This window comes from Equus caballus, chromosome 7 (genome assembly GCF_041296265.1).
Source record: "Equus caballus isolate H_3958 breed thoroughbred chromosome 7, TB-T2T, whole genome shotgun sequence".
Taxonomy (NCBI): Eukaryota; Metazoa; Chordata; class Mammalia; order Perissodactyla; family Equidae; genus Equus; species Equus caballus.
In genome coordinates this window covers 71894965-71908471 of record NC_091690.1, presented here as the reverse complement: position 1 = coordinate 71908471, position 13507 = coordinate 71894965, and the positions used below count along the sequence as shown (strand labels likewise).

Below are 13507 nucleotides of genomic sequence, written 5' to 3'. Positions count from 1 at the left end.
GTTTCTCAAAACCCTGATACCATCCGTCACCTGACCATTTGTTATTACACTTGATTGCATTTCATATTTTATTTGGAAGTTTGGGCTGGGTGGTCTCTAAAGTCGCATCCAGCTGTCGACTTCTAAATCTGTTGTCTTTCCATATGTCACATCTCCTTAAGCAGGTCTCCACCTTCTCCCTCAAGAAAAGATGAGCAAAGGCTTGAGCAGACACGGGGCTCAGCACAGATTTGCAGGGAGTCAACATAACTAACCGCTCACGGGAGCAAATGTGGTCTGTGATCCTCCATTCAGGAAACACATAGGCATTCATTTTTATTTTTTCAAATTGGAAGTAGCTTTTCCCCTTTTTCCCCCTTATTATACAAGTAACATACTTATGGTCAAATAAATCAAATATTACATAAATTTTTAAAGTAGAAAGGGAAAATCACCCATAATCCTCCTCAGAGATAACTGCTATCAAAATATTTTTCAGAGTTTTTGCTATACACAGATATGTAAGTTTCAACAGGGCCTTCTGGAGACCCCATGGAGACCCTGTGAACAGGAATCAAACAGAACAGTAGGAGGTCCCAAACTGGGATTTGTAGCTTGTAAAGTATTCACCTGCCATATTGCATGTATTAGATTGAACCATATGAAACTATTGATGTTCATCTGCTTTTGTCCTACAAGCACAGCAGTGTTATATGGTTCAGCCTAATGTATGTGAAGCCCTGAATGTCAGAACTGGTAGAGCTCTTAGAGACTTTCAAGGCTATTTTGTTGTGCTGAAGAGGGAAAAGGATCAGAGAGAGAAGTGACTGGCCAGTTCATGTACCACATTAGTGGTAGAATCAGGGCTCATCCTCTTTCCACTGAATCAGGTACCTGCCTTTCACACTCTGCTTCTCTTAAGATAATCTTCTAAGTGTGATAAAATCTTCTAGAAGCAAATTTCAACTTGGTATCAGAAAATTTCTCACAGTACTCAAATCGGAAGAGGCTGAGTTAGAGGTAGTGAAGTCCCCATGACTGGAGATGTGGCTGGGAAGGGCCCTGTGACATGACTGGAGAGGCACTTGAACCGTAGACATACGGAGGCTTAACATTCAGGGCCCTGCGCTTGCATGGCCCCTTCTTAGGGTCTTAGGAGGGGCCCTAGCAATGTATTAATGTGGTAATATGTTTTTGTAATATTTGCACAAGTAAGATATTTTTTAACTCTTTTTCTTAAGGAGGGCCCCCAGAATTGTGTAAGTTTCAGGCCTGGACCCACTCCTGTGTGGCACAGAGTTTTGAAAAGCACTAGGCAAGGAGAACATAGTTCCTGGGTTCCAGTCATGGCCCCACTCTGGCCCAAATGGGCAGAACAGCACTCGCCCTGCTTCCCTAATGGGGTAAAATCCCAAATGTTAAATGGGTTGAAAAACATAAAGTATGAACAAATATAAATAAGTAACATTACTCAGATTTCCATCTGTGATATGGGATAATCATCACTGCTTTTCATGGTCATTAAAGATAACACATAAAAAAATGTGTTCTCAGTGCATCTTCCTGTTCCATGTCCCTCTGCTACAACTTCTCCTTCCTCCAGCCCCAGCCCCCAGCACCCATACGCCAGCCACAGGACCAATCATTGGTTATTATCCTTTGCTACTTGTATATATTTATTCATGAGGCTCTCACTGTCTATAAAGTCGACCTTTGCGAAAAACAATCCTTATACCCAGGTCTGCCCCTGTCCTCCCAGCCCAATGATGATCTCCTTTAGCACTGTTTCTTGTTAATCTTACAGACAGGCATACTGAGGCCTAATGTGGTCCATGGATGAGTTCTGGAGGCTCCAGAAGACAATCTTCAGGTGTCTTGATCTTCAGCTGCCTGGGCCCCCCAGCATCAGATCATAGACACACGGTTCTTGATGTACACGTGATAGGGGTCGCTGCGCTTGTCCACTTTGCGGGAGCGAGTATATCCCAGGACAAGGCTGCCGACAGTAACAGCAAATAGGAACATGACAAAGAGAATATACATGTAGGAGTTGTCATCACGGCCAGGTAGCCTGGCCTGCAGCTCCTTGGTCAGGTTGTCTGGCCCCGGCCGACAGAGCAAGTTGCTGTGAAGAGTGGCATTTAGAGCCTTCAGCACAGTGTGCAGGCTCTCATACCAGGTCTCCGTCCCATTGGTAGTCTCCATAGCAACAGGGATTGAGGTGAGGGAAGAATGGAAGAATGCTCTGGTGGTGACAAAAGAGAGGGGATGGTTTTGGTTACCTGTAGCTTGAATGGCCTCCCCATTCCTTCAGACCCCAGCTAAAGTCCCAGCATCGCAGTTTATTCTAACTACTTGTTAACTTCTCTGTCTTCTTCACTAGATTGCAAACTCAGTGAAGGAGGCACTATGTCTGTTTTACTCAGTGCTATATACGAGCACTTTTGACAGCCCTGAGTAGGTGCTTAGTACTTGTGGAATAAAGCCTTCCTTGACCATCGCAAACTATGCTGATCTCTCCTTTCTTTGGATTCTATAAATGACTGAGTTTTAGGCTAGAAGGACCTTAGGGATTATTTAATCTAACTCCTTCCATTTTACACACAGGGAAACTGAGATCCAGAGAGAATAAATGGCTTGTCTGTGATCCCAGAGAATATTAGGTGTAGAGCCAAGACAGAGCCCCTCTCTTTGATGGCCGGCTCAGAGCCCCTTCAGCTTCCATGCCAGCTCTCAGCAGGACTGAGTGGCACCATTAGAAGACATCCCTCAGAACTCTCCTTCAGCGCAGTTCTTTTTAATACTCCACAGACACCTTTAGAAGATGTTTGTGGATGGCTTAGATTTCACCCTACCTGGAGGCCAGAGGCTGGGTCACTTGACCTCTCAAGCATCCTATGTCCCAGTCACTCTAGGTATTCCTAGCTATTTGGGGGAAACACTGTTGGAAAGGAGGTGGCTGGGGAAGCAGAGAGAGGCTGATAACCACTGCAGGCATTGGAGAAGAGAAGAACAGGGTTGGGCCTGAGGACAGGGGCGTGAAAGGAGCACTCAGTCTGGTTTGGGGTTTTACCTGCCCCAGAGAGAGAAGACACAGGCACCTCAACTCTCCTGCCTTGCCACACAAAGCCACTATGTACCTGGTATATAATAGGTGATAAGAAATGTTCCTTTTCCTTCCTCTCAGAAATCCTTAGTCTACAATATTGAAAAACAGCCAAAGACAACCTTGTATCCCAGTCTCTGAAAAACCATAGGTCATTCCCTTTAAACAAGTCTCCACACTCACTGCCTTCAGGAAGCCTCATTAAGTGCTCCCCACCCCTTAACCATACTCCACAAGCTTTATCTTCACAGCCTTCCCTTTCCCCCAGCACTTACATAGAGGCAATGTGTGGCTGTCCTCCTGTTATTGATAAAGGTATCAGCAGATTACATGCTCCTGGTCAGTAAGGCTGCGTCCCCCAAGTCTAGCAGACTACCTTGAGACTGGCTGAGTGTTCTCCTTCCCCTAGGGTCTACCCTGAGACTTGCTGGGTGTTCTCTTCCTCAGGTGTCTACCCTGAGACTGGCTGGGTGTTCTCCTTCCCTCAATGGTCTCCAGTAAAGATGGCCACTTCAAGAACTTCTCCATAGGCCAAGCACTCAGAGTTCACTGACTGGTTCCAAAGCCCTCCTTTATCTAGGTAGAGGTGTCAACCAACCAGAGTTGATAAACATGACTATTAACCATAAAGTCTCTTCCCTGGAAAAGATGACGGTTAGTTATGACTGTGATAAATATTCATGAATGGCTCTATGAATGCAGAAGTTAGAGGGAAGAATCGAAATAATACAGAGGTCACCCAGGACTAGCCGACATCATGCAAAGCCTTTGGGCCCCCTGCCATCTAGTACTTGGGCTACCTTGTCTGAATGGAGGAGGGGAAGAGAACAAGAGCTCACTGAGTTGGTCTAGGAGGTGGAGGTTCTCATCTAATACCTAACTTGTCAGGCAAGAAATTTGTGCCTTCTTCTTTCCTCACGATCCAATGTCCAATGGAAAGCAGCAGCAGCACAATGAAATTAATGGCTCAATGAATCATTCAGCCAGTCATCATTTCCGGAGGCCCACTCTTGGCCAGACCTCATGCTGGGAGCTTGGGGAGGCTCGCCCCAGTCCCTGCACTCAGGGGTACATTGCCAGCTCTCACATAATGCAAAGAACAAGCCAGGAGCTACTGGGACTTAAAGGAAGAAGTAATGAATTCTGATCAGGGCTCAGAGAGTGTTCATAGTGATGAGGTATTTGATTTGGACGTTGAATGGTTTTTAGGAAGTAGAGAAGGCAAGGGAAGAAAAGAGATAACAAAGCCATGACAACAAGGAAGCACATAAAACATTTAAAAGAATGGAAAGTAGTATAAAGGAGTTGCATGGAAGGACAAGATAGGATGTGGGATAGAGAGACTGGCAGGAGCCAGATCATGCAGAGTCTTGAGTGCCAAGCTGCAGAGTTGGAACTTCATCCTGAAGTTGGGGAAGAGGCATGGAACGGCATTTAAAAAGGGGTAAAATTATCAGATCTGTGCTTGGAAAGAACACTCTGGCCGCTGTGTGGACTGGAGGGGGCAAGAATTGAGGAAGGAGCCCAGTGACAAGGGTCTTGAAATATTTCAGGTGCAAGATGCTGAGTCCTGAGCTGGGGCTGAGGGGATGACAAGGTGGGGCGGGAAGAGATGTGAAATGTGACAGGCATTTTGGGGAGGGAAGGGCTAATGCGAGGATTGAGGGAGGAAGGGGCCTCAGACAGTTTTACAGATAGACGACAGACAGATGGTGACAGGCAGATAGCTTAAGTGTTGGAGGAGCCCCCTTTGAGGTAAATGAGTTTCTTGCCTTGTCGGAGCTTCAGTTCCATCATCTACCAAAAAAGATTATCACCAGTAGTTGTTGTTCAATGGGTATAGAGTTTCAGTTTTGAAAGATAAAAAAGTTCTAGAGGGGCTGGCCCGTGGCCGAGTGGTTAAGTTGGCGCACTCCGCTTCAGCGGCCCAGGGTTTTGCTGGTTCGGATCCTGGGCGTGGACGTGGCACCACTCATCAGGCCATGCTGAGGTGGTGTCCCACATGCCACAACTAGAAGGACCCACAATGAAAATATACCACTATGTACTGGGGGGATTTGGGGAGAAAAAGCAAAAAAAAGATTGGCAACAGTTGTTAGCTCAGGTGCCAATATTTAAAAAATAAAAAAAGTTCTAGAGATCTGTTTCACAACAATGTGAATATAGTTAACACTATTGAGCTGTATTCTTAAAAATGGTTAAGATGGTAAAGTTTATTTTATCCGTTTTTTTACCACAATTTAAAAGAAAAAACAGATTATCCTCCCTGCCCTGCCTCCCTCCAGGCTCACTTGACCATGCACTTTTATTATGGTGAAGAGGATTTTTAAAATATATTTTAATGAAAAACATGTTTTTTATTAAAATGAAAATCTATTTTTCATTTTTGAGAGGTAACTATGTCTACACAGTAAAAAATAATAATGATAATAAATTTGAAGCATGAATGAAGATGAAGTTTCTCTGTTCAAATGGCCCAGGGCTTTTTCTGGGGACAGTCACTGTTGGCAGTTTTCTTAGATATCCTTACAAGAGGGTTTTATCTGACAGGCAGAAGGGGGGCAAACTCAATCCGGAAGACCCCCCCAACAGCAGGCCATTCCGCTGGCTCTAAGTCAGCTTCAGGAATCTCCCTGTGGGTGCCTTAGGCTTCTCAGCCCCTCAGCCTCTTCAGGATGCCTCTGGACACATCCAGGGGCTCAGTGTGGACTTCAGAAGCTGGGAAGGCCCAGTGCTGGAAAGCAGAGGAGGGGGCAGAAAGGAAGGAACCAGACACACAGGAAAAACTTCAGAACCAGGGTGGATCACCCAAGGCTGGGCCCCAAGGGTTGTGCAATAGCCTTGCTGTGGGCCCTGACCCCCTCCCGCTTCCCTTCCCCTTCCTGCAGCATCTGGGTCAGGCTAGCCTAGGGTTGCAGTTACAGGAACTGTGCAGTGGCCAAGGGACATCTGACTGCTATCCCTGACTCCAGGCCCGCAGTGTCTCCATTGGCTGACTTCATGAGAAATCTCAGTTTAACATGTGGACTCCTGCTCAGGGACCAGCTCATAGTGCAGCCTAACGCATTCCCTTTCCCAAGTGTACTGGTATCTTATTAGGAGCCTCTAAAAGGCTGAAAGGGCCTGAGACCCAAGGGAATGATGCAAGTAGCAGAATGGCAGTTGGCAGTGGGGCTGATATTTTACATAGGAACAATGCTGTTCCCAGTCAATCTATTTGGATAGACAGGGTACAAATGTGGTTACAGCATCAACATTGTATATAGCATAGCTCACTATAAAAATCAAGGAGAAAATTATACAGTGCGTGCCACCAAGCACTCCACAGACGTGGTAGTGGTTTTATTTTTGTAGAGCAGAAGCTGGCAGGGCCTTCAGAGTCCATGTAGTCTAACTTCCCTCATGTTACAGTGAAGGAAATGGAAACCCAAGGAGCTGTTTTGGTTCAGCTGCTACTTGTGTGACTTTGGGCATGTGACTTCCCTTTTCTGGGCTCCAGCTTCTGTCTCCATCTGTAAAATGAAGAGGTTCTACTATGTAATCTTGTAAGGTCCCAGTCAGCTCTAACATCCCATGAAGGTACGAATCCCAAAGCCGTACTGTGAGATTATGGGAGATTGGAGAGGCTGGTAGGGGAGGCATTTGGGGGGCTTTTTAGAGCCCCTCAAATCACAAGATAGAGAAGGTTGCAGATTTTTCCCTCACAGGTTAAGATGCTTCCGAGCCCTGGGACAGAGTTGTACCTCATAGTCCAGCCTAGATAAGTTTATCTGGTTAGCTGAGAGCCAAAACAGTTGACTTCCTTTTTCCTCATAACAGCTCATCTGCCAGGGTGATCTAGCCTGAGGAGGAGACAGACTCCGTGTAGAAAGTGGGGGTAGGGGGACGGTGGGGGCTCTGAAGCAGAGTTCAGTGAGGGAAATAAGGATTCATGAAACTGTTCTTCCCCAGATTCTCCTTCTGGGGCTTCTCTGGATAGACCTGGATGTTTGTGGTTCATGTGGGGAGCAAAGAAGCCATAGTTACATATCTTTAGGTGCTGGGTTGGGGTGGCAGTGAGGGCCTGGGTGCAAGGGCATCCTATTGGGTCAGGAGAGGCAGAGAGCTGATAAAGGGTCAGGGTGGTTCTCTATGACCTGCCTCTGGGTCCCAAGCCAGGGATTGGCAGTTGGCAACATTGGGAATTTTGCTCCTCTTTCTGAGCTCCTTGACTTCCCTCTCCAGGAAGGTCACTGACTATGAAGCTCTTTGGATGGGAGAGACAAAGCTTCTGCCCTGGAGAGTCCTTGACTTGAAACAGGAGGTTGACCAGCTAGGAAGGAAGGTGAACAGTGACTGACCAAGCTGAAAGAGATTTTGAAGATCATTTAGAATCTAAATTCTAGGCCAACCCCTTCACTTTGTAGACGGGGGAACTGAAGCTCAGGGTGGGAAAGTGACTCATCCAGAATGACATGGCTAGTAAATGGCAGAGCTCGGGTGAAAACTCGGGTCTTTGGGGATGCTGTTCGGGTGCTCTTTCCACTACAGATGGCAACATTCCCTGGCATCGGAGCTGCATATCACACCAAACACAGCCTCCTCATGTCCTGGGGCATCATCTCCTCTAACTCCATTACTACTGCTTTTCCCTGCACAACAGATTCTCGCCAATCTTAATTGAGGATCTGGTAAAGGGGGAAGTCGGTAAGTTTTGGAGGAGGAGATAACCTTTATATTCTCATCTCCCACGGCCCTTTCTGCTCCAGACCTGCTCCTCATCCCCCAAACAAGCCAGGTGCACTCTCGTCCTCCACATTCTGTTGCTACTTTTCCCTGCACATTAACAGGTTCTCCCTATATGTTCTTGACTTGAACTCATCGGACCTCTAACTAGGGGGTGGAGGTGTAAAGCTGTGATCTGAAGGATGAGCTGCGTATCTTAGTGAGATTTTCTTTCAGGTTTTTCTGGGGAAAAGGGAAACTCCACCAGTGGTTCTTCTGGTTTCCCCATTGCTCTGTTTCAGCTACTCTTTGAGAATGAGTGTCTTATGTGCCTGGAAATGTAGCAGAGAAAGCCGGAGAAAAAGTCACATAAAGCAGGTAGGGGATGCAAAGACACCTCCTGGGACCACACAATTTTGCTACGAGTCCCTCTGGTGGTCTTATCACCACCATGGACTGGGGGCCGGTGGAGTGAGAGAGGAGTTGAAGCAATGGACCTTATCATATAGTAGGAAGGAGATACAGGAATAGAATCTGACCTGGGAGGGATCTTAATAATCATGTCGTTCGTGCAACTCCCTCATTCAACCAGTGGGACAACAGAGGGCCCCCCAGAGAGGAAATTACTTGCTAAAGTTCTCACAGCGAGGAGGAGTGGAACTGGGACTGGAGACAGGTATCCTGTCCACAGATATTTCCACTGTAAGATCCCTGTTGCCTGTAGGACAATCTAACCTCCTCTGATTATTGTTCAAGCTCCTTTGGATGTGATCCTGCCTCTGCCCCATCTCACCACAGCTCTCCTCAGTGCTGTGTGCCCCATGACACTGAGCTATAGGCCATTCTCCAAACATTTCCTGCACCTGCACACCTCTTGCCTTTGTTTATGCTGTTTTCTTAGGCAGGAATGCCCTTCCTCTTCTTATCTGCCTGGTGAACTCCTACTCATCCTTCAAGACTCAGCTCCAATGTCACCTCTGTACACCCTCTCTTGAGACACCCCCTCTCCACTCCCTAGCCAATCAGTCTCTCCTTCTTGTCTGTTCCTAAAGTGCTTTGCATAAAACCCTATTAGAGCGCTATGGTGTACTGAAATTGTGTGTATCTATATAGACATTGATAGACATAAATGCTAAACTGTGCGCTGTGAGGTGTGAGGGCAAGGAGCTGTGTGCCTCATACCTTTCTTTATTCCCTGGGCCTGAGCACATAGCAAGCACTCATAAATGAATCGGGCCGGCCCGGTGGCGCAGCAGTTAAGTGCGCACGTTCCCCTTCTCGGCAAACCGGGGTTCGCCGGTTCGGATCCCGGGTGCAGACATGGCACCACTTGGCAAGCCATGCTGCGGTAGGCGTCCCGCATATAAAGTAGAGAAAGATGGGCACGGATGCTAGCTCAGGGTCAATCTGCCTCAGCAAAAAGAGGAGGATTGGCAGCAGTTAGCTTAGGGCTAATCTTCCCAAAAAAAAAAAAAAAAAGAATAAAAAAAAAGAATAGATGAATCAATGTCTCTTCTTATTAGACCATCCCCCTTTCAGCACACACATACACATTCATGAAAACAGCTTACAGTACTTTAAAAAAGCAACTTCAAGGGCTGGCCAAAACAGGTTCCATTTGGTGCGAGGAAGGGGAGGCTCAAAGACAAGCCAGGTGGGGAGGTGAGTCAGAGGAGGAGGAATTCTAAGCCTCCTTTGGAAGCCCAGAGTTTCCCTGCACCTGAACCCCATTCAATCCAAAGGGCAAACATTCTTGGCCCCAAAACACCGGCAGTGGCTTTGCAATCCTCTTTCCTGTGTACCTACCCAGGGTGTGGCCACCCCCCGACCCACTGCACACACACAGTCCAACTCCCAGTTGCGCAGCCTGTGCTCTGCCTTTCAAGTGTGCCTTTCATGGTTCCGATCTTGGCTGTATGCTTGGCTGTGTGACCTTGAGCACTGTATTTATTTTGTCTGGAACTCATCTCTGAGGTGAGATAATCACCCCTGTCCTGCTCACCTCACATGGGAACTGGGGGAGACAACAGATGGGAAGGTATTTTAGAAATTGCAAAGAATTATATAAACATGAGGTAATTATCGGGCAGGCTAGTCACCTTGTTTCCTTTTCTATTTCCCTAGCCCCCTCACCCAATATTACCAAGAACAGCCATCCCCATGTCCCCTCTCCCCACCCTTGGTTCTCCTACCCTCAGAAGAAGCCAGGAGATTCTTCTTACTCTTTGTGATTCTCAGACACACTTACCTCCTTCAGGAGCCTTTCTTGTTTCCAGTCCTCTCTGATCAGCCCTGTAGTCTCTTGCCATTTAGGGGTACCATTCTGTAGTCCTGTAGTTGATGGAGAACACGCCAGAGTTGGAATCAAGAGACCTGTCTCTATTTTGCTGACATATCTAACCGTGTGTCTTGGTTAAGTCGGTTCTCCACTCTGGTCCTCATTTTCCCCATCAGTAAGATGGGTTTTTTTGTTTTGCCTCCCCCTTAGTAGGTATTTTGAGCATCCACCCATTCAGTTTAGGGATAGACACGTGTTTTGGGAAGTGTGGAGTGAGTGAGGGATGAAGAAGGTTGTTGGTTATCATCTCAAGGCGTCAAGGAAATCTGAAATCAGTCTCCATGCTTCCAGCATGAGACTTCTCCATTTGGAGCCGATAGCATGGCTGGATGCCAGGAGATAATGGGGAGCTCACACATTTACAATGCACCTTTGTAGGTGAAGTGGAGAGCACCCTGGGCTAGGAGTGAGAGACTTGGATTCTACTTCTGTCTGGTCCCTCGTGTGACAAGCCATCACCTCCCTGGGCCTCAGGGTCCCCCTCTACAAATTGGTGAGGAATAGGGAAGGGGGATGGGAGGAGATATGCTCCATAGGTCCTCACACAAGGGTCTGAACTCATCCACTTTCTGGACAAGAGACTCCCAGGTCCAGACCCCGTTCCCCGCATGTCACACGAAGTGCAAGAGCAACAGGCCCAGGAGGCCCATTTTACAGGCGGTGACCTAGGAAGAGAAAGCACAAGGCATAGAGCCGGTGGGGGACCGCCACAAGTTTACACACCCTGTAAACTAGAACCCAAGTCTCCCGACTCCCAGCCCAGACCTATGTCATTAGCAGCAGAAGATGCCTTTGGGAGTCCCCAGATGAGGGGCCCAATGGAGCAGCGAACGGGCAAGTAAACCCCGCAGAGCTTGGCTCCGCCAAGCAAGAAGACCGCGCTGGGTCCGGGTGGGCCATTTCCGCGTGTGCGCTGGCTGGGGACCCGCAGGTGATCGCTTGCATGTTTGTGGATGTGGAAGGAACTTTGGTGGCGCCGTCCAGGGACCTGTGAGTGCTGGAGCAAGCTTCCACGGTTTCCAGGCGGGGTGTGCCAGGAGTCCAGCTCCGCACTCCCACGTGGGGCCGCGGGATCCCTGCGGCTCAGTCCTGGGGAGGATCAGCTCGGATTTGAGTCGCCCCCCACCTCCGGTCGGCGGTCTCAACGGAGGCGGGAAGCTCCTTCACCTCTCCCCGCCGCTGCAACTCAGCCTTGACAACTCTGCGGGTGCGCCTTACCTATCTCTCGGCAAGACTCCGAGGGGCGCCGGTCTGCTCGTCGGACACCTGGCCCTCGCTCGCGGTGCCGCTGCAGGGCACCTCTCTGCTCTCCGCTGGCCTCTCCGCGCGCCGCCGGCGCCCAGCACCGCCCCGCGCCCCCTGCACTCTGCGCGCCGACCTGCGCTCTGTCGGCTCCCTTTTTCCTTCCCCGGGGCGTCCCCTCCTCCGGCCCCGCCCGGCCCCCAGCACACCCATTCCTCCTCCCCAGGCTGGCTTCGGGCGCCTCCGCCCAGCGGCCTGGCCTCGCCCGGCTGTGGGCTCCGACCCTTCCGTCCCTTGCAGCGCCCGCTTCCTGGATCTGAGACCAAATGCCTCTCCCTTCACTTCAGCTTGCCCGGCGCTAGGCTGATCTCCGGAAGGCGAGGCTGAGCGTTGGGTGCTGGTGGAATCAGGGTTTGCTCCTAAGAGGCTGTGTGATGGTGGGCAAGTCGCTGCTTCTCTGGGCCGTGGCTTCCTCGCTGTAAAATGGGTACAGTTCCTGCAAGCATTCTCCACAGTGATGTTAGGGTCAGATGAGATCTTAGAATCCAAAGTATTAAAGCCCGATGGTCACCAGAGAAGTCATCTGATTCTAACACAAACTCTCTTTTTCGTTCAGTTTGGGGAAGGGACTGGCTTCAAGGAAGTCAGTGGCAGAGCTCAGATTCAGAATCCACTACACCACTCTCTCCTTCACCCTAACCGATGTCTCCTCCCTGCAAGTCTCAGCAGTCCCTCACATGCCCAGACAACCGATGTCCAGCCACACCTCACTGGTCCCTGTCCCAGGACTCCTTCACTTTCTGGCCACCAGGCCCTCACTCAAACTATTGCCTCCTTGCTGGTGACACCGCAGGCTCAGGAAAAGAGAGGCCGCCAGGGACAGCTGGGAAATGAGGGCCTTTTCTTTTAGCATTTAAAAGAAAAGCTGGGAAATGGGAGGCTGTGGGAGGGGAGTGGACGGGGGGCAGGGAACAGCCGCTCAGGGACTCTGGGGGAGTCCCTGTCAGAGCCTTCTTTACCGGCCTACAGCCTTAGAATAATTAATAACAAATCGAGGCGAGCTCTTGCTCCCTTGCAAACAAAGATCTGTTTTAGAACATCCGAGGCACATACCCTCCTTCAATCACAGAATCTCAGATTATATCTAAAAAGTGCTATCATTGTAAAAAGACCTACCACTGGAGGGAATGTTGTCCAAAATTGCTAATCTTCATCAAAACACGTTACTTCCTTGTTATTTCTGTGGTTACTTATTTTGACCCAGCTACTCCTTTTTCTTGGTCTGGATGTCACCTCTCAAGGAAGTCATCCTGACCCTGGGCGTGCAGTCTCAGATTTCAGTCTGCTTAAGAATCATCTTGGAGCTCCTCTCAGTAAAGCAGATTTTGAGTTCCACTCCAGAGGTTCTGCTTCAGGAGATTTGGAATGGAGCCCAGAAATGAGCATTTAAAAGAAAAAGGATTCCCTAATGATTCTGATTGGAGTGGTTGTTGAGACCAGCCCTGAAGATCAGCCCTGGCTCAGTTAGGGTTCCTTCTCACATCCTGCCAGGGCATTGCATTGACTTTATAGGACTATTTATTTCAGTTATATATAGATTGTGAGATCTTTGAACATAGGGATTGTCTCTTGTTCCATCCAGTTCCCCGTATGTTTTCTTCATAGAATTCAACGCAGTCTTCTTTTTATCTGAGTACTCATTTGGGATCTGCCTTTCCCATTAGACTGTAAGCACTACGAGAACACAGACCAGGGGTATCTTCTTCACCATAGAATACCCCGGATGTAACTCGATGTCTGTCTCGTAGGTGAGGAGAAGCTTTGGGAGGTAGGATCAGCATGGATTGTGTCTGCCGACAGTCTCAGAAGCCTGGGTCACCAGGGAAAAAACAGCATGAATCACAGAGGAAGTTTAACGGTCACATCATGTTACTTTATTCCATTACTCATCAGGAGGCTGTGCCTGTGCTGCCATGATCTTATCTCCTCTTGGCCTGTCAGTTTGACCCTCAGAATGCTTTGTCCTTTTGTTCTGCGCTTCACCCTTCTCCTGCTCTGCAGGCAGCACAGAGCTGTGGAAAGAGCACTGGAAGAGGTGGAACAAAGTTGGGGTGGGGTGGGGTGGTGTCAGGGGACTG

The 13507-nt window shown here is 48.7% G+C and overlaps 1 protein-coding gene across 1 annotated transcript; it reads right to left on the bottom strand.

Moving 5' to 3' along the window:
* Nucleotides 1-289: 289 nt before the first annotated feature.
* Nucleotides 290-11502, bottom strand: KCNE3 (potassium voltage-gated channel subfamily E regulatory subunit 3). The gene is made up of 3 exons (XM_005612043.4): nt 11346-11502; nt 10038-10120; nt 290-2224 (listed from the first exon to the last, which is right to left on the bottom strand). Exon 3 carries the CDS (start codon nt 2182-2184, stop codon nt 1885-1887), a length of 300 nt encoding a protein of 99 aa, XP_005612100.1. The 5' UTR covers nt 2185-2224; nt 10038-10120; nt 11346-11502; the 3' UTR covers nt 290-1884.
* Between the last annotated feature and the right edge of the window lie 2005 nt (nt 11503-13507).

Coding starts and splice junctions, on each gene's coding strand:
- KCNE3 (XM_005612043.4), bottom strand. CDS start 2,184: ATGGAGACTACCAATGGGACGGAGACCTGGTATGAGAGCCTGCACACT.